Genomic DNA, 20,657 nt, shown 5'->3' with positions numbered 1-20,657 from the left:
ATTTGTACACTGAAATTCTGCATAAAAAATAAATTTAGAATTTTGAAGATGAACTATTTAAATTATTATTATTATTATTATTATTATTTTCTTTTTTTTTTTTTTTTGAGAGGGAGTCTCCCTCTTGTTACCCAGGCTGGAGTGCAATGGCGTGATCTCGGCTGACCGCAACCTCCGCCTCCTGGGTTCAGGCAATTCTCCTGCCTCAGCCTCCTGAGTAGCTGGGATTACAGGTGTGCGCCACCATGCCCAGCTAATGTTTTGTATTTTTAGTAGAGACGGGGTTTCACCATGTTGACCAGGATGGTCTCGATCTCTTGACCTCGTGATCCACCTGCCTCGGCCTCCCAAAGTGCTGGGATTACAGGCTTGAGCCACCGCGCCTGGCCCTAAATTAATATTATTTTAAATTACTTAAGTAAATGTTTCATTCCCTCATCCAGCTTTACACACACATACACACACACTCGCACACACTTGAGTAGCATCTTATTGTAAAATTTCTAGAGCTTGCCTTTTTATAACTTAATGCCTTACCTTTCTCTTCTTCCTTCCCTCCCAGTAGAAGAATCCAGTAGATCTTTAGATGTCTTTCATATACTTATTTTTTCATGTCATTTAGTTTTATATCTTCTACAAATTTGATAGATTTATCTTTGTGTTTCTTCCTGAATCATTATTAAAATTTTTTAGCATTAAGGGGCAAATAAAGTTGTTTCAAAATTTGCTTTGAATCTTCATCAGTACCCTGGATATAGCTGTTTAGTTTCTTATGAATAGCTGTCTAATTACTTATGAATCTTAGTAATGACTATTATTTTGTATTTTTCTAGCTTGACATAAATCAGTGTTTCTCAACCAAGGGTGATACTGCCTTCTGGGGGACCTTTGGCAATATCTGCAGACATTTTTGTTTGTCATAACTGGGGGATGCTATGGCATGTGATTGGTAGAGGCCAGGTGTTCAGCTAAGCATCCTGCAATATACAGGACAGAGTTACTGGGCTTAAAATGTCAGTAACGCAAAGGTTAGAAACCCTGCCGTACTCTTACCAGAAGATAATTTGGTAGATATTTTAAGTACAGATGTCTCTTGTTTTTGGTATTCATTTAGTCTGATAACTCACGGAGTAAATGAAGGCTTAGGCCTTTAGTTATTCTCAGTGAGCTCTTGTCCACTTCAGTTGAGTGCCGTATGCTCATCTTGACCTGTTTATGATGTTACTGCATAGCATTGTCACTAAACCTGTCATCTTCTGTAGTTCTGTGGTTGCAGATTTTCCTTCCTCTCTCTCTCTCTCTCTCTTTTTTTTTTTTTTTTTTGAGATGGAGTCTTGCTCAGTTACCTAGGCTGGAGTGTAGTGGCGAGATCTTGGCTCATTGCAACCTCCACCTCCTGGGTTCAAGCAATTCTACTGTCTCAGCCACCTGAATAGCTGGGATTACAGGCATGTGCCATCATCCCTGGCTAATTCTGTATTTTTAGTAGAGACAGGGTTTCACCAGGTTGGTTAGGCTGGTCTCGAACTACTGATCTCAGTTGATGCGCTCACCTTGGCCTCCCAGAGTGCTGGGATTACAGGCGTGAGCCACCATGCCTGGCCCTTTCTCTTTTTTGACAATTAGGACTTCATTTCTTCTCTTTAATCTTCAGGGACTTCTATTTTATATGATGAGTCAAAGGTCACTGATAGTGCTTTAGCAATTTTGTCCGCAAATGCACATATTTATGACAGCTAGATGCTTTCTTATAATCTTTTCTGCTAATTTGTTCTTCAGTTCTCTTTTATTAGTGTATATTATGAGACCTGAAAAAAATTAAGTGGCGTATGGAGAGGAAGGACATTTGATAAGGGGACAGTAAATAATGAGACACTAAGATTTTTGAGGTTCCGAAGCATCTTTGGAAATTAACAGACTGTTCTGGAGACATGTACTTTGCTGTCAGGCACTTGTGAAACTGAGAGACGTAGGACTGTATTCCATAATGCCAAGGAAGTAGGATTGTGTTATGAAAATATCATTAAGTACTAATAATATACAATACAATATATAATAATAAAATAATATACAAATGATTTATACTTGGCCTTCATACTCAGACCACCACTGTTCTCTCCTCTTTTTGGGGGAAGATATGTGAACGGCAGTGGGGAAATTGCATATGGAATCACTCCCTTAACTCTCTGGCCAGGCAGGTTTCCTTCTGTTGCCTGTTTTATGCCTTAGAATTTTAAGAAGCTCTGGGTAATATACTTGTGGCCAACCGTCCCCCTACTTTTTCTTACTTAGGCATTCCAGTAGACTTGTTACCTGTGTGGTGGATAACATCACATTTTAAGCCAATACATCTTTTTTCTTATTTATCATTACTCAGCTACCTCACTAGACCCCACAAATTATAAAATAAAGTTTATTTTAAAAATATAATTGACTATTTGATTCTAAGAGGATTCATTTGTAGTGAATCATGAGATCTCTGGTTTCTTTTTTTCTTTCTTTTTTTTTTTGAGATGGAGTCTGGCTTTGTTGCCCAGGCTGGAGTGCAATGGTACAATCTTGGCTCACTGCAACCTCTGCCTTCTGGGTTCAAGTGATTCTCCTGCCTCAGCCTCCCAAGTAGCTGGAATAACAGGCCCCACCACCATACCTGGCTAGTTTTTTTGTATTTTTAGTAGAGATGAGGTTTCACTGTGTTAGCCAGGATGGTCTCCATCTCCTGAGCTCATGATCTGCCTGCCTTGGCCTCCTAAAGTGCTGGGATTACGGGTGTGAGCCACTGCGCTGGGCCCAAGATCACTGGTTTCTTGATTGAAGATGAGCAGTCTTAGAAGTTTTATTTTATTATGCCAATAGTATAGAATGCCTGATTCACCACATAAATGGGTAAAGGTGGTATGTTTAGTTTCTCTTCCATCCACTTAATTAAACCAGTATTTATTGAAGGCTTGGCACATATATGAACCTTTTTCTGCCTCCAAAACCAAAATGACAGTTTAGATTTTTGACTCAAGGAAATATTGAAAAGAAGCTTTATAGAAAAAGGCTTTAAATACCTTGATTCTTATTTTAGTTTTTGAGTTGTTGCTAAATAATTTTTAATTTCTGTAACTGAATCTCTTCATTAATTTGCTTTTTGTATATTCTAGACCAAAGAAAAGAAAATCACAGAATTAGAATTCAGAGATCTGTTTGGAAAGACTAGATTCTTAGCAGTATGAATTCCAGAATTAGATTTTTTTTCCTTCTTATAAATAGATTTTTATATGGACCCCCCATATTTTTTATTTATTTTTATTATTCTTCTAGATAAATGAATGTATCTAACTTAGAATGTCAAAACAATCTTCTCTCCCAGGCAATTCCTCTGCTGTGTGTAGGATAATGTGATAATGGTAGTTTGTGTGGTTGTTGGTACCACATTTGAGGTTATGTTGTCTATAAATAAAAATAAATGGCATTTTTAACAAGAAGACAGATATCCTAGAGGGAAATTCTAAGTGTTCAATTGTCCATGATTTTCAACCAGTTCTCCTCAATTTGACTTAGATCTGTTTATCATTATTTTATTGTAAGTTTCCGGGGAGAAGAGAACATAGTTTGCCTTTGGCTTCCTATGAGGCGGAATCCAATTTAAGCTTAGAAAACAGGAACAAATGTTAAAAAAGAAGAAAAACTACCACTTCATTTGGAATGTTTCATCTCTATACATTGTGTAGGGTTGTAAAATATTTATTTTATATGCGGATCCTCACAGCAACACCTGTTAAGTTACTGTTGCAAGTAGCTAGTTGCATCCTTGGCCTGTTTTGTCTTCTTTCCATAATATATTGGTATAGGCTTTAAAATGTTAAGGGCAAAGAAACTTTAAGACAACTAGTTTAGAAGATATAGTAGAAAAACAGTAGGACTACTCGTTCTTCAAGTTTTCTGGTGTCATCAAGGCAAGATTACAGGGTTTTCAGATATGCCTGTGGCTTATCGGATACCATATTATAGAATAAATATGAAATCCTTTCTATTTGTGAGAAATATCTCAATGCTTAGGATCATGAATTTACTTTTTTTCATGATAGTTATAACTGTAAGGAGCAGGGGGACATTGACAAATCAGGAGGCACTAAGTATTAAAGCAAGGGAGCCAGTCCTTGGGAATTACCCTCCTTTTTTCTTTTCATAACTGTGTATTACTAGAGTTACTTGTGCCTTCAAAGGGACCTAGAGAGGTATTAATTTTGTAGTTAAAAGAGAAAAAGGAGGCTTATTTGCAATTTTTGTTTAACACAATGAAAACATACTTGAAGTATCTTGTAGAACACTCCCATATTTTTTCTTTGCAGATCCATGTTTAATTGCATTTTTACTCAAATTATAAAAATGTTTATAAAATTATGCCTGTGTTTAGGTATAGTACACTTTTTTGACCTATAGCTTGAAGACATTGCTTAATTTAAATTCATGTATTCAGTCAGAGAAGGGCTCTTTTACCCTCCACTATTGTATAGAGATCTCTGGTAGAGGAGGCTCATGACAAGAACCTCCCCTTATAGGGGTGATATTTATACCTATAACATTAGGGCATACGTAAAAGAACAGAGTGATGCGTTTTGTTTTTTTGACAGCTTAATTTTGCTGTTTTCATGAGTTTTTTTTTTTGAGCCTTGAAACTTGGGCTTAATTTTTTCATGGTTGCATGAGTCCATTGTATAGTTAGACCATAATTTATGTGAGTCTTTTCTTGATTTCAAGCATTTCAGTTGCTTACACTTTCCATGTTCCTAATAGTGTAATGACTAGACTATATTTATATGTAAATACTTGCCATCACCTCTGATTATCTCCAAGAGTTACTATGCTAAAGGATGTGAACTTCTTTAAGGTTCTGGATATGTTCTAGCAAATTGCTTTCTAGAAAAGTTACACTAATTTACACTTTTATAATTAGTGTTTTTATTAGTACAAACTCATTACATTTTCACCAACATTGTATATACAGTAATATTAAAAAAAAATCTATATGGCTCTCCATAGAGTCATAAAATTGTGGAGGGGAAAAATCTTGAGTTTGTTTGGTCCAACATTTTACAGAAGACCACGGTGAAACCCAGATGATTAATTAAAATAAAAATAGTAAGTCAAACTTAGTCTAGAATTTTAGTTTTCTAGACTTCTTTCTGGTTCAGCGTTGTTTTTACCAGAGAATACTACTTTTATTTATTCAATGGCTGTTAACATGGTGAGGTGTGACACTGGGCACTTAGCCTTTAAAATTTTGTCTTAGTTTATTTTATTTGTAGAGATGAGGGTCTCATTCCTTTGAACTCTTGGGCTCAAGTGATCCTCCTGTCTTGGCCTCCCACAGTGCTGGGATTATAGGCATAGGCCACCATGTCCAGCCCTTTAAGAAAAATTTAATCTTTCCAGTAACCTAAATGTTGAGCGGCTTGAAACTGTTTTACTATTTACAGCTAGTGCTCGACTTATGACCACAATTGGTTCCGACAGACCGGTCATAACACGATTTGGTCGTAAGTTGAGTAGGCTATATGCACGCGGAGATGGTAGTGCTGCCGGAAGCTGGTCCGCACTGTCGTATGCCCAGCTGGGCAATGTTTGCGCTGCCAGACGTGGAGCAGTCGTGGCTAGCGATTGTGGTCGTAAAGTCGAATGGTCATAAGTTGCATAGGTCGTAAGTCGATCAATACCTGTATGGAGAAGGGGACGTAAGGAGGAAATAAGGGCAGTCTTTAGATGCTGAATGTGGAAAAAGTAGATACACTTTTTCTCCCTGTTCAGAGGATAGATTAAGGAAAGTAGTATGGAGTTAACAGGAAGTATTTTGACTTAATATAAGGAAAAACTTTCCTAAGCAGTACAATATTTTGCTATTCACTGAAGGAAGAGGGTGAATTAACATTGCTCGATTTTGAAAGTATTTAAGCCTAGTCTTAATTTTTTTGTTAGGAATGTGGAAAATGGGGTCTATATATTGAATAAGGAGGTAAGACTAGTTGACTAAAGATAATTTATTATAAAGTTCTTGGCATGAAGTTTAATGTTCAATAATAATAACTTATTAATAGTAAAAAGATAACATGATGTCTTTGAAGTCAGCAACAGAGTAACAGAGATGCTGATGAAAAATGAGCAGAAGTGAGCAAAGAAGAGTGGAGAGGAGGGAAAAACTAAAGCACTGATTCTGAAAGCTAAGTGGTCAGAGAGTTCTAGGATGTAGTTAATTTGTAAAACATTAGATGGAGAAAAGGGTGTATTAGTCAGTTTTCACGCTTCTGATAAAGACATACTTGAGACTGGGCAATTTATAAGAGAAAGAGGTTTATTGGACTTACAGTTCTACGTGGCTAGGGACCTCACAATCATGGTGGAAGGTAAAAGGCACGTCTCAAGTGGTGGCAGACCAGAGAAGAGAGCTTGTGCAGGGTAACTCCCGTTTATAAAACCATCAGATCTCGTGAGACTTACTCACTATCATGAGAACAGCATGTGAAAGCTCTGCCCCCATGATTTAAAAACCTCCCTCTGGGTCCCTCCCACAACACGTGGGAATTCAAGATGAGATTTGGGTTAGAGAGACAGCCAAACTGTACCAAAAGGTATGAAGAAAACTTGAAAATTGGCCAGGTGCGGTTGCTCATGCCTGTAGTCCCAGCACTTTGGGAGGCCGAGGCGGGCGGATCTCAAGGTCAGGAGTTTGAGACCATCTTGGTCAACACGGTGAAACCCTGTCTCTACTAAAAATACAAAAATTAGCTGGGCATGGTGGCACATGCCTGTAATTCCATCTACTTGGGAGGCACCGAGGCAGAAGAATCGCTTGAACCTGGGAGTTGGAGGTTGCAGTGAGCCAAGATTGCGCCACTGCACTCCAGCCTGACAACGGAACAAGACTTTATCTAAAAAAAAAAAACCCAAAAAAAACCCTGAAAATTACCCATATTTCCCTAATTAGAGATAAAAATTGTTAATGTTTTATTGATTATTTTCAGATTTTAGAATGTAAATTTAAAAGTTATATATATAGACTGTCATTAAACATACTATGTCATCTGCTTTTGTCACCTAATAAACATACGAATATATTTCTATCAGTAAATATGAATATTTATTATAATTTTTATATTTGCAGAGATTTTGTTACATGGTTGAATATATATATATTAATAGATACTTAGGTTGTTTCCCCACATTATAAACAATACATCTCTCTATTTGTATTGCCGTTATTATAGTTGAAGCCATCTTGCCTACATGGTCATTTAATTTTTGTCTTTCTATTTTATTCCAATCTGTTCTCCATAGTAGTTGATCTTACTCCAGAGCTGGAGATCTTACTCCAGCTCTGGAGTTTTCTGTCATATTGCTTATAAGCGCAGCTAGGTGTAGTGGAAATGGAATATTAGTATTTTTGGAATTTTTAAGGTCAAGGGAAACTAGTAGAGCACCATAATTTCACAGAGATAATTTAAGTTTTTCTTTCTCCATTAAGGGACTTCCTCTTGCCCAGAAGTACAATTGTGGAACTTAAAGCAAATAAATATTATAAAATTTAATAAGATAAGAAATTTTACGTATACTGGGTATAATTGGTCAGCTGCCAAGTATAAAAAAATTTGAGTTTCTGTAATACCATAGTCATTGTGTTACTGTTTTAGAGAAAAGAAAAGGACTTGAGATTATATTCTCAATGGTTAGTTACTAGGACTATTATGAGTGATCCATGTGGTTATTTTAAGTGGAATTGTGATGTTACCTATTCCACTTAAAATAACCTTGTGAATCAGACACCTTTTCCTTTCTGGCAAAGAGGCAGAGAAGAACCAGTAGTTAGGTAAGGAGAACAGATGTGAGTGACTGAATCTCATCTGTTGACTCTTTGTAACATATGTAACATATGTAATATACGGTTGAACTGAAATCTGTTAATTGTATTAGGCCTTGGATGTGCTCTAGAAAGAGTTATGGATAAATTTTTATTAAAGCTTGACCTTAGATTGACTAGTTGAAGAGAAGTGAAACAAGTATGTTTTAATTTAAATCTTTCGGTTTCAGGTTTAAAAAAAGAAACACTTTAGTGTAAGCAAACTGGGGGAATTTATTAGGAGCCTACTAACCTATCTCACCGAGTGTAGAAATAAACCTTTAGCATCTTGGTTTGTACACAGTGGTTCAGTAAATCAAGGATAAAGTTGGTCCCACCTTGCTCAAGTGCTCACTCCTGGTCTAGTCCATTGTGGCCAAGAGTGTGGATCCATCTAATACATATATCTGTGGTTTTTGGAGGCCCTTGGAAGGTGGGGTGAGCTGTAAATTATTAGAGAAAATGTGCTTGTAGTGAAGGACACTGGCATCCTCAGAGATGTCTACTACATGCTTGCTTTAAGCAGTGGGTTACTTTTTACATTTAGTAATCGGAAATCTGGAAAAGTCATGGGTTGCCAAATTTATAGCTTCATTTTAATATAAATATAATAATTAGAAAGTATGGCTAAATCCTTTTGATTTTCACATATTATTAGATACTTTCATGTTTGAAATGGCAGCCATCTAAGGATAACACAGTGCCTGGGATGTAAGGCCTTTGGCAAATGTTGGCAGTTGAATGAAGGAGCAGTTGAGAGGATATAAGAGCCACTCATATGTGGCTTTGCATACCAAGTTTATAAAGTGAACTCCCCCATCCCCACCATCTAGTCTTCATGGTTGTCTTTTATTTTAAATTATTATTTTTTGAGATGGAGTCTCGCTGTTGCCCAGGCTGGAGCTCAATGGCGTGATCTTAGCTCACTGCAACCTCTGCCTTCTGGGCTCAAGTGATTCTCCTGCCTCAGCCTCCCAAGTAGCTGGGATTAAAGACGCATGCCACCATGCCTGGCTAATTTTTATATTTTTAGTAGAGATGGGGTCTTACCATGTTGGCCAAACTGGTTTTGAACTCGTGACCTCAAATGATCTGCCCATCTTGGCCTCCCAAAGGGCTGGGATTACAGCTGTGAGCTGCGTTCGGCCGCTTATTTATTTTTTAATTAATTAATTAATTATTTTAAATTTAAAGATGAGGTTTCACCATGTTGGTCAGGCTGGTCTTGAACTCCTGACCTCAGGTGATCCGCCTGCCTTGGCCTCCAAAGTGCTTGGAATACAGGCGTGAGCCACCATGCCCGGCCTGTTTTTAATTTTATTTAAAAAAATGTTTTTAGTGCAGTGGTATGATTGAGGCTCACTGCAGCCTCCATCTCTTGGTCTCAAGTGATGCTCCTACTACCTTAGCCTTCTGAGTAGCTGGGAATACAGGCCTGCACCACCATGCCCAGCTAATTTTTTTTTTTTTGAGACGCAGTCTTGTTCTGTCACCCAGGCTGATGTGCAGAGGTACGATCTCAGCTCACTGCACCCTCTGCCTCCTGGGTTCAAGCCATTCTCCTGCCTCAGCCTCCAAAGTATCTGGGACTATAGGCACGTGCCACCATGCCCAGCTAAGTTTTGAAATTTTAGTAACGATGGGGTTTCACCATGTGGGCCAGGCTGGTCTTGAACTCCTGACCTCAAGTGATCTGCCCTTCTCCCAGCTAATTTTTAAATTGTTTTTTGGTAGAGATGGAGTCTCACTATGTTGCCCAGGCTGATCTTGAGTTCCTGGGCTCAAGTAATCTTCTGCCTCGGCCTCCCAAAGTACTAGGATGACAGATATTTGCTTCCGTGCCTGGACTCATGTTTGTCTCTCAGATTTTACTTTTTATTGGATTTCTTTTGTTTGTTTGTAGGCCAAATTGAAAAGCTTTTTTTCTTGTGAATCACTGAAGCAAAAAAATTTATTGAGGCTCTTTTGAGGTACATTTTTGGGGCTTCTAATCATCAAAACATTGTCATGAATGCTTAAAAAGACTTTTAAAGCCAGATGTTTTATGGAGAGTTTTTAGAAAAATAAATGCAAAGAGTTTCTGGTCTTAAATGAATGGTTAGATATCAGTAGATAGTTCACTTGCAATATATAGCTAGAACCTGACAACGTAGCACTTATGCAAATGTCACCACAGTCGGAGCCTTCTGCATCTTATCTGGAACTGCGGTAGCTTTCTAAGTGGCTTCCCTGCATTCACTTTCTTCCCTCTGCAGCGTGTTCTCCAAAGGACAGACCTTAAGTTGGGTCACAAACTATGCTCAAAATTCTCCAGTGGATTCCCATTCTATAATAAAGCCTAACATTATTTCTATCACTTAGAAAGTCCTCCAGGATTTGGCCCCTACCTCTTTCACCCAAACTCTTCTGGAATACCTCTCCACGTTGTGCTGCAGTCACATTGATCTCCAAGCACACTCCCGTCCTGGCTTTTGCATTTGTAGTTTTAATTGCCTGAATATTCTTGCCTGAGGTATCTTCATTTCAGGCCTCTGTTAAAATGTTGCTTATCAAAAGAGGCATTCCCTGACTACCTATCTCAAAGAGTATCCTTCATCACTCTTTAATTCTTTCACCCTATTTTATTTCATATTCATAGAACATTTAACTTGACAGTGTATATTTGTTTATCTGTGTGTCTGTTTCCTCTTCTAGAGTCCAAGTTCCTTGAGGGCAGGGCTTTCGTCTTTTTTATTCACTGCTGTATCTTAAGTGCTTGGTACATAATGCGTGCTCCGTAATATTTGTGTACTCTGAGTAGTAATTGGGGGAGACAGGCCTGGCTCTGGTAAATGTGGGTATGATGGTTGAATTTAGGAGATAGAAGGAAAAAAGTTATTAGCATCTCAAACTTCTTGTATACTTACTTTGTTTTTGAGACAGGGTCTTTATTGTTCAGGCTGGAGTGCAGTGGTGCAATCACAGCTAACTGTAGCCTCAACCTCCTGGGCTCATATCCTCTCACCTCAGCCTCCCTAGTAACTGGGACTACAGGTGTGCACCACCATGCCTCGCTGATTTTTTGCAGAGATGGAGTTTCATAATGTTGGCCAGACTGGTCTTGAACTCCTGAGAACAAATGATCCTCCCATCTTGGCCTCCCAAAATGCTGGATTACAAGCATGAGCCACCATGTCTAACCTCTTGTATACTTTTTATAAAGTTGGTAGAAGTATTTCTTTATATAACTGAATTGATGTTTTATAAAAAGTATTTGGTTATATAATATATATATGTAAACAAATAATATTATAATATAATAAATACAATATTACATGATATTTAAGATGAAGAAGATGACTTTATGTGTAAGAAGGCAGCCTCTAAATCAAAAGAGAATGGAAGATCTACAAATAGTCACCTTGGAACATCAGATGTGAAAAAGAATGAAGAAAACACTAAGACCAAGAATAAACCTTTATCACCAATAAAACTTACACCCACATCAGTGCTTGATTATTTTGGAACTGGAAGCGTCCAAAGATCTAAGAAGAAGATGGTGTCAAGCAAAAGAAAAGAGGTAAGTATTCTACATATAAGCAAGTATGCTCAGGATTTATACCCATTCACTGATATTAATAACAGGAGAAATAGTAAACCGGTCAATATGTATTAATAATTAAAATAATTTTCCTATGATTATGGATAAAATTTATTGCCCTCATTTTAAAGGATGAGGAAATTAGACTATTACATATTTAACTTTTTAATTCTTGAAAGTGGGAGAAGATTATTTAAGCCATAAGAAAAAATTGTAATCATTAGAATTTAAATTGGGTTCTCAGAATGCAATCTCAGCCAGTCAATATTTAGATAGAAATTTGTTTCCAAATGAGATAATAAATATATTCCTTATAAATAGAGCATACATATGCTGTACTTTTAACATTCTTTACTTTGACAGATATTGGATTCATCTGTTTCTAGCCATTTAGGAAACAGAGATACCAGATGAATTATGGTGAAAGTAGTTCCCTGAGTTAAAGCCTGCCACATATTGTGTTTGTTGATTTTATCACTTCCTCCATAGAACAATGTGATCATTCTCACATATTGGTTTGCCAATGTTCTGGACTACTTGTCAAGCCAAGACATTAATCTGCAGGGTTGGGTTTTTTTTATTTTTATTTCTGGTACTTCTCTCGAACATATCAATAGAACTAAGTGAGACGTGTCTGTCTCTAGGTTATTTATTTATTAGGGAATTGGATATGGTCAGGGAGTAGCCATAAATTTGACTCTCTGGCTGGTGTACATTGCAGCTATTACTGATATACTTATCTTTCATTGGTATATTTAATCAGTGATTATCAATAAAAAGGGCCTTATTTTTAACTTAAGGTTTATGTTGATTTTGCTTGATTTTCTTTGAAATATAGCCTTCACAAAATACAAATGATTCTGGACTAAATGATGAAGCCATCGCCAAGCAATTACAGCTTGATGAAGATGTAGAGGTATTTGCATTTCACTTAGAATCATTAGTAACTTGATATTGTGACTAGCTATTTAGTCCAACCAGGTTTTGAATTGAACTTCATTGGAAGTTACATATAGAATAAGTTAAAATCTAATATATGAAAATCTAAATTTCTAGACAAGATAAATGATGAGACCAGGGCAGAATTACTTAAAGATTTATTTTTAGAGAAGATTGATTGAGTGCTGTGAGATAATTTTGGAGAAATGGCTAGCAGCAAGTCTTATAGGTCATGATAGGTCTTTGATACCTACAAAAAGGATATTAACAATAAGGACTTTGGAATTTAGTTTCTTCCAAATGGGAACCCATTGGAGTGTTTTTTGTTTTGTTTTGTTTGAGATGGAGTCTCACTTTGTTTCCCAGGCTGGAGTGCAGTGGTACCATCTGGCTAACTGCAACCTCCATCTCCTGGGTTCAAGGGAAGCTCCTGACTCACCTGCCCCAGTAACTGGGACTACAGGCACCCACCACTATGCCTGGCTAATTTTCGTATTTTTAATAGAGACAGGGTTTCACCATGTTTGCCAGGCTGGTCTCAAACTCCTAACCTGAAGTGATCTGCCCTCCTTGGCCTCCCAAGGTATTGGGATTTCAGGTGTGAGCCACCACACCCAGCCCCATTGGAATTTTGAATAGAGAAGTGACAGGACTTGATGGCTCTTAAAAGAAAATTAGTTTGGCTTTGATGATGTTAATAGTCCATGTTGGGGTAAGATCAGCAGCAGATCAGTTTGCAGACTGTGATTGTAGGTGAGGGATGTCAGCTGGTAATAGGAAGAGGCAGTGAGAGATGATCATAACCTGAATGTGCCTTGAAGGTACAAGTTGTTTTTGACAGATTGGATATAAGGTGTGAGGGAAGAAGATTCACAGATGAGGCTGGGTGCTGAGACTCATACCTGTAATCCCAGCACTTTGGGAGGCCGAGGTGGGAGGATCTCTTGAGGCTGGGAGTTTGAGACCAGACTGGGTAGCATAGGGAAATCCCATCTCTACAAAAAATGCAAAAATTAGCTGGGCATGGTGGTGCACGCTTGTGGTTTCAGCTACTTGGGAGGTAGAGGTAGGAGGATTGCTTGAGCCTGGGAGGTTCAGGCTGCAGTGAGCTGTGATTATGCCACTACACGCCAGCCTGGGTGACAGAATAATACCTTGTCTCTGGGAAAAAAAAAAAAAAAAAATCAATTGTGGCCTAAACAACTGGGTGAGATGTCAGGAAGCAGAACAGGTTTGGTATAGAGAAATCTTTTTGGACAGGTTAAGTTTGAGATATCTAATAGACTTCCAAATGGAAATGCAGAGTAGGTGGTTGGGTAGAAGGTCTGGAGCTCAGGGGAGAACTCTAAACTGAAGATGGACTTTTGGAAATAATTAGCACTTGAGTAATATTTAAACCTGTGTAACTGGGGGTGAGATCATGGGGAGAGAATGCAAATAGAAAAGAAAAAAGGTCTCAAGATTGAGCCCTGGGCCACTGTTAACATTTAGAGGTCAGGAAAAGGAGGATGATCCAGCTAAGGAGAGGAGAGAGTGGCTAGTGAAGTAGGAACATCAGGAGAGGTTGATATCTTACAGAAGCCAAATGAAGCATTTCAAGGAGGAGCGCTCATCTGTCAGAGGATCCAGGCTTAGCTACCTGCTGTTGGAACTCCCTTCCTCTTTTTTTTTTTTTTGAGACGGAGTTTGCTTAGCTTAAGTGTCACTTTCCCAGACCTACCTCAACTATATTAGAAACCCCTGTGATATACTCTGCCATACCCTGTCATAGCTACTATTATCATTTATTATACTTGCTATTTAATTATAATAGCAAGTATAGGCTGTAAGGTCCCCTCACCAGGGCTATTTATGTCTCACTCAACTATTGTTACATCAGTGCTTATCTTAGTGTCTGGCATACAATGGGCTCTTGATAAATATTGTGAGAGAACAATATTATGATTGTTCACAATTTATTACTTTGGTAGTTTATAGTTTGTGTTTTCAAAGTCTTTTTCTATCTTATTTGATCATACTGAATTACATAAACTACAAACAAGTATCCACATGACTCGAGGTAGCGCAGATAGCCTAGGTCAAACGAGGAAGTAATTTTTAGGAACCTGATTTCTCCTTATCTGACCCAGACACCAGAGGGTTACCTAATCCTTTCCAAACCAGGTGTGGTACTTTGTATCACAATCCCCTATTTTTCCATTTTTATCACATCGTTTCAGAATTTTGTTTGGGTAATTAATCTGATTAAGGACTTTTAGGTGTTAATGATGCAGTTGTCTTTCCTAATTATCCCTCTAAAAGTTTTTCCTCCCTTCTTTTTTCCCTTCACTTTTAAAAGTTTGAGTGGATTTTTGAAGTCCTTTTCTTTGTTTGAATAATGTACGGTGGTTTTTATTGACTATCACGTAAGCAAGAAGGATGTTCCACTGCTACATATTCTCTTTTGGAAGAGCTCTATTTTGCTGAAAGTGCAAGTATTTTGAAATAACTGAGATAACTAGGATGTCTCTGTGTTACATTAGCATGGTAGTAGAACTCCTGACATGATGACTTAAATTTTCAAAAGTAAGAACAGATGCATTTGAATTAGTAATTGAAAATAGGAGTTTGATAGTAAAAGTGATTTTACATTTGTATATAGCTTACTATTGTGTGCAAAAAAAAATACTGTATAATTTTCTTAAATTCTTAGATTCACTATTTTTGTGCTCCCCAGATGATTGTGTTTTCTTATTAGGTTGAGATTCCTTTCAGAGGTCTTTCAGAGTTTAAGTTAAATAGAAATAAGAGAGCTGTATTGCATAAGGACCATTAAGAAAAAAAGTACAGACCTCATGTTTTATAAGTAAGAAATGTGATTTAAAAAATACACTCACTTTATCTGTCATCCCTGCGAAACCAGAACTGTATGCTCTAAAATCTGATTCAACTTAGTGAAACAAACCTGTGCTATTTGACTGTTAATGTTCAGTGGGAAAATGTCATAGTTGATTTCTGGAAACTGTTTTTCTAGCTTCTTCTAAATATATGAGTCAGACATTTAAAACTTTTATTTACAAAAAGTAAAAAAGCAACTCAACTTACTTTGCTGACACATTTTACAGCTGGAGAGGCAGTTACATGAAGATGAAGAGTTTGCCAGAACATTAGCCATGTTGGATGAAGAACCCAAGACCAAAAAGGTGGCATAATATTGGGCTGTTTGCATTCTGAACGTACAGTACAGATCAGTGTTCATACTTGTGTGTTCTAGGCTCTAGCCAAAACATGAATAACTTTTCCAGAAAGAAGCCAGATTGTTTTGATTTATAAAAATGTTTTTGGGGAAGCTCATTGAGAAACTTATTCTTCCTAAAAGAAGAGTGATAGAGTCAAAGTAAACCAGAACCTTTATCACAAAACAAAGAATTATATTCTTTCCTTATTTTTTAAATATTAATTAATTAATTGAGACAGAGTCTTGCGTTGCCACCCAGGCTGCAGTGCAGTGGTGTGATCTGGGCTCAGTGCAGCTTCTGCCTCCTGAGCTCAAGTGATCCACCTGCCTCAGCCTCCTGAATAGCTGAGACTACAGGCATGTGCCACCACACCCAGCTACCTTTGTATACTTTTGCAGAGATAGGTTTTGTCTTGTTGGCCAGGCTGGTCTTGAACTCTGGAGCTCAAGCGATCTGCCTGTTTCAGCCTCCCAAAGTGCTGGGATTAGAGGTGTGAGCTACCATGCCTGGCCTTTTAGGTTTTTTTGTTTTGAGAGACAAGATCTTACTCTGTTGCCCAGGCTGGATTACACTGGCATGTTCATAGCACACTGAATCCTCGAACTCATGGGCTCAAGTGATCCTCCCACCTTGGCCTCCCAAAGTGTTGGGATTACAGGCCTCGCCCAGTTTATGTTTTCCTTTCTCTTTAATCACAGGAGTTGTTAAGTACTTGTTCAGAAAATAATGCTCCTAAAAATTCCTTTGGTACACAAGTTTAATAACTAAAATATTAATCACTGTCTGTTCAGGAAGCACAGTTTTGTCATTTCTAATTAGTTAACTCTAAGATTGATGTTATGACAATCTCATATAACAATGAGTGTATTTTGGGGAATTTTTTCTTTTTTTTTGAGAGGTCTCACTTTGTCACCCAGTCTGGAATGCAGTGGTGTGATCATCTCAGCTCACTGCAGCCTTGACTTCCTTGGCTCAAGTGATCCCCTCACCACAGCCCCCCAAGTAGCTCGGATTACAAGTGTGTGCCACCAGCCTTATTTTGGGAAATTTTTAAAACATTAATTTTTTTTTTTTAAATTAACAGTTGATCTCTAGTAGGTTAGGTTTGTTTCTGATGAATCACATTCTATTAAAGTAATTGTCAGTATCAATATGTGACTACCTTGAAAGATTTTACTTTTCTTTAAAGCAGGGAGTTGTAAACCTAGATGTATCAGGAGCTAAGACTAAGCAGGCAGATATTAAGGCAGTAGGGAGTGGTAGAGATTTTGTCATTTGAAAAGCCTTACTTCAGCTAAAGACACTCAAATTATAATTACTTTAAAGGTTACTGTATCACAAACCTTAATTTGTGACCTTTTTATAAAATGGAGTTTTGAAGGAGCATTGAAGAGAATGGATTTTTTTTTCTCTTTTGAGAAAGTGCTCTCATTTTCCTTTCGAGCTTTAGTTTATTTTTATTTTAGTCTAAAATTTAGATTTTAGTTTTTAACTGCTTAATACTAACAAAATTTGAGAGTTGAGATAAAGGAAGCAGAAATAAGGCTTCTAATTCCAGATTTACAGGTTGGGATGAAGAGGGATAATTTTTATAGATGTATTTTTATACCTTTTCATCTGTTTATTCATTTGTAACATGAAGTAATAAAACGTACCTCATTTGCCTTGGAAGTTTTGTGGATGAATGAATGACAGTTTATTATAGTGTTCTGCTAGTTTGGAAGGTGACCCTTAAACTTTTAATGGATTTTAACAATAGATCTTATGGTAATAGTTTTTCTATTATTTGTCACATTTGACACTTTTAAAATTTGTTTAGGCTCGAAAGGACACAGAAGAGGGAGAAACGTTTTCATCTGTCCAAGCCAGTTTAAGTAAAGCAGAAAAACTTAAATATCCTCATAAAGGTAATACTAGCAGAAAAAAAGTAAGATGGAGCATTGTCTTTATAGAATTAAATTCATGATAATCTTGTTTAAATATTTTATTCACTAATTATGTATTATTAGGTAGACATTATTTCATAGGACTATTAGAGCACATTCAACTTAGATACTTTGAAAGCTCTTTGGATGCTAGCTGGTACAGAATGCTCATCTGCTTTATGATTATTATGAGAAATGTATTATAGCTCCTGGCTTCTTGTTAATTTCCAAGAATAGTGCAATATGTGGACTTCAATAGATAAAGATGAAGACCTAGATGTTTTGAGCTTTGCATGTCAGAGGCAGTCTCAGAGTTCACTCATAGATGGCCAGGTCATCTTCAGCTCTCCTGCTTATTGGCTGTAGGTCTTATACTTTGGTGGTCCTGAAAGCAAATCATCTACTAGTCTAGATGATCTTAATTCTATAAGTAAATTATTTATTGATTTACTATAAACAGTGGTTTTTACACTTTAGGACTTTGAGCCTTCAGGCTGTATTCTGTGCTAAGATTACTCAGTTGAAAAAGAAAAGTTGATATTGGTTATCATTTTCCAGAAACAATAATCATGATCTTTTCTTTCTTCCTAGTAAAAACAGAACAATTTTCAGATGAAAGAAAGAGCTGCAGTCCTAAGAAGCAAACTAAATATGAAAGTTCAAAAGAATCTCAGCAACATTCCAAGTCATCAACTGACAAAATAAGAGAAGTCTCTTCTCCCAAGGCCAGTTCTAAGCTGGCAATTATGAAAAAAAAAGAAGAGAGCTCTTACAAAGAAATAGAACCTGTTGCCTCAAAAAGAAAAGAAAATGCCATTGAATTGAAAGGAGAAACAAAAACTCCTAAGAAAACCAAAAGTTCCCCAGCTAAGAAAGAGGTAGGAACTTTCTAGGAAGTATGGTAGTCTCCCTTATCTATGGTTTTGGCTTCTGAAATTTCAGTTACCTGTGGTTAATCACGGTCTGAAAAGATTAAATGGAAAATTCCAGGAATAAACAATAAGGTTTAAATTGTGCACTCTTCTGAGTAACATAATGAAATTTCTGGCCAGCCAGCTTCATCTCACCCAGGACATGAATCTTCTTTTTGTCCAGCATATCCATGCAGGATATACTACTCTGCCCCTGCCCCCGTTAGTCACTTGGTAGCTGTCTTGGATATTAGATAGAAAAAACAGTACTTGGTAAGTATATATAGAGTTTGGTACTGTCTGTGGTTTCAGGCACCTACTGGGGTGTCTTGGAACATACCCTCCTTGGATAAAGGGGCATTGCTATATATATTTTGGGGCTATGTGTTAGTCTGGATTTGTTTTCAAGTTTTATTTCTAATGACCATAAATCATTATAATATTTTTAAGATCTTATTTAGAAGCTGTTGTAGGATACAAAGTATTAATATAGCTAAGTAAGCCAATATTTATTATTGTGTGTCAGATACTGTGCTAATACTTTACATATGGTAGCTCATATAATGTTCACAACAACCCTGTGAGGTATTTATTTTTATTATTCAACTTTTAAAGATGAGGAAATAGGCTGAAAGAGTTTAACTATTCCAAGATCATCCACCTGGTAAGTGACAGGGCCAGCCTTGAAGTTGTCCTCTGAGGCAGTATAACATAGTGGCTCCACGCAGGCCCTGGAGCCAGTTTCAAATTACAGCTGGGCCCCTGAGCAGGTTTGGTCATCTCCCCTGTTTGTGTTTCAGTGCTGTTTGTAAAATAGGAATAATAATAATAGTACGTATTGACTTCATATGTAAAAGCACTTAGAGCAGTGCCTGGGACCTAATAAGTGCCACCTTAGATATTATTGTTAAAATGATTGTTATTTCAATTAGTTCTGAATTTATTCTTTTTTATTCTTGTATATAGTGTTGAGTTACTGAAATTATTTTTAAAGGAAAAAATAATGAGATAATGAATATCTTTGAAACGTTTTGCTAGGAAATATATTTGAGAAACGAATGGTCTCTGAATCTCCAATTTGCAACTACTTTAGATTCATAAGGAGAAACCGCTATTCATTCATGCCTCTTAGGCACTTAGGATTAAAAGTAGAATATTGTCTATTTTAGCTGGGCATCACCGTTATAAATACGCTTAAAGGAACAATTAACTTTTTGGTCTCAGATTTTTCTTCATTAAATGCTTATCTGGTAGATGAATGATTTTCTTTGGGCACACTAAAACATGTTCCATTTACAGAGGCAGTCTATTTTTATGAAGAAAGAGGAAATCTTTAAATGATACTCCTCATTGTAGTTTTTAAAGTTAGAATAGAAATAACTCAGAACTTAAGCAGTGTTGGTTGGAAACAGCAAATAAAGTCTATTTAATAAATTTAGTTGGTGTTGGTCAAGTAATTCTGACTTCATAAATTGGGTGTCCTTCAAAGTTATAAGCCATTAATCATTTGGAATTCTTTTCATAGAATTAGTGTCATAAATTAATCATTTTCCCAAGTTGGTATGCACTGGACTGTCTTGTGAAACGTGTTAAAAATATGGAGTTTCCTAGGGCATGTGGTATGGGCAGCTCATTTTAATAAGCTCCTCATATGATATGCATGCACACCAACATTTGAGAACCATTGTTGGAAAGTAGAGTTAGATTTATGGCTTCTCGACCTCTTAGCCAAACCAGCCTAAATATTTTATTGGTTAAGCCATTTCTTTATATAGAAGTATTATTTTGTCTACTCTCGAAAGGATTTGGGATTGCTTACAAGTTAAAAATAATTAAAATAGGAAGTGGAAAGTTAATAAACATCTTGTAGTGGTTCTTAAATGAGAACTATCTAGGATATTTTTTCCCTCACATAAAAACATTCTAGCCATACCCATATCTATGAAAGAGAAATTTGGAGGCGGATCTCAGGATGCGTAGTTTGAAAAATTTCCCTAGGATTTTATGAGATATACCCATGGTAAATCCCCTGAGAGAAGTAGAATGGGAGAGATTAAACAGCATAGATAACATGTCTTCTCTTTGGAGTAAAGCTTGTCCCTTCTTTGAGCTGAGTTTATAAGAAGCCTTAGTTTCTCTGACTGGAATGCTTATATCCCTGGGGATGCAGGCTGCTGGTTTAGGGGCATGCAAGTCATAGGATTA

At 37.0% G+C, this 20,657-nt stretch overlaps 1 protein-coding gene across 1 annotated transcript in view; it reads left to right on the top strand.

Annotated features, from left to right (window-relative positions):
• The window catches only part of RFC1 (replication factor C subunit 1), a 77,114-nt gene that overhangs the window by 29,226 nt on the left and 27,231 nt on the right, over positions 1-20,657 (top strand). Inside the window, exons 5-9 of the mRNA XM_032272020.1 lie at positions 11,206-11,438; positions 12,298-12,375; positions 15,503-15,580; positions 17,436-17,523; positions 18,133-18,419. Of these exons, the coding sequence (XP_032127911.1) occupies positions 11,206-11,438; positions 12,298-12,375; positions 15,503-15,580; positions 17,436-17,523; positions 18,133-18,419 (764 nt within the window). The remainder of the gene's footprint in view (positions 1-11,205; positions 11,439-12,297; positions 12,376-15,502; positions 15,581-17,435; positions 17,524-18,132; positions 18,420-20,657) is intronic.

Source organism: Sapajus apella, unplaced genomic scaffold (assembly GCF_009761245.1).
Source record: "Sapajus apella isolate SASKATOON/1434 unplaced genomic scaffold, GSC_monkey_1.0 scaffold5, whole genome shotgun sequence".
NCBI classification, from domain to species: Eukaryota; Metazoa; Chordata; class Mammalia; order Primates; family Cebidae; genus Sapajus; species Sapajus apella.
Note: the sequence above shows the minus strand (reverse complement) of the source record. Positions and strands in the feature narration are given on the sequence as shown.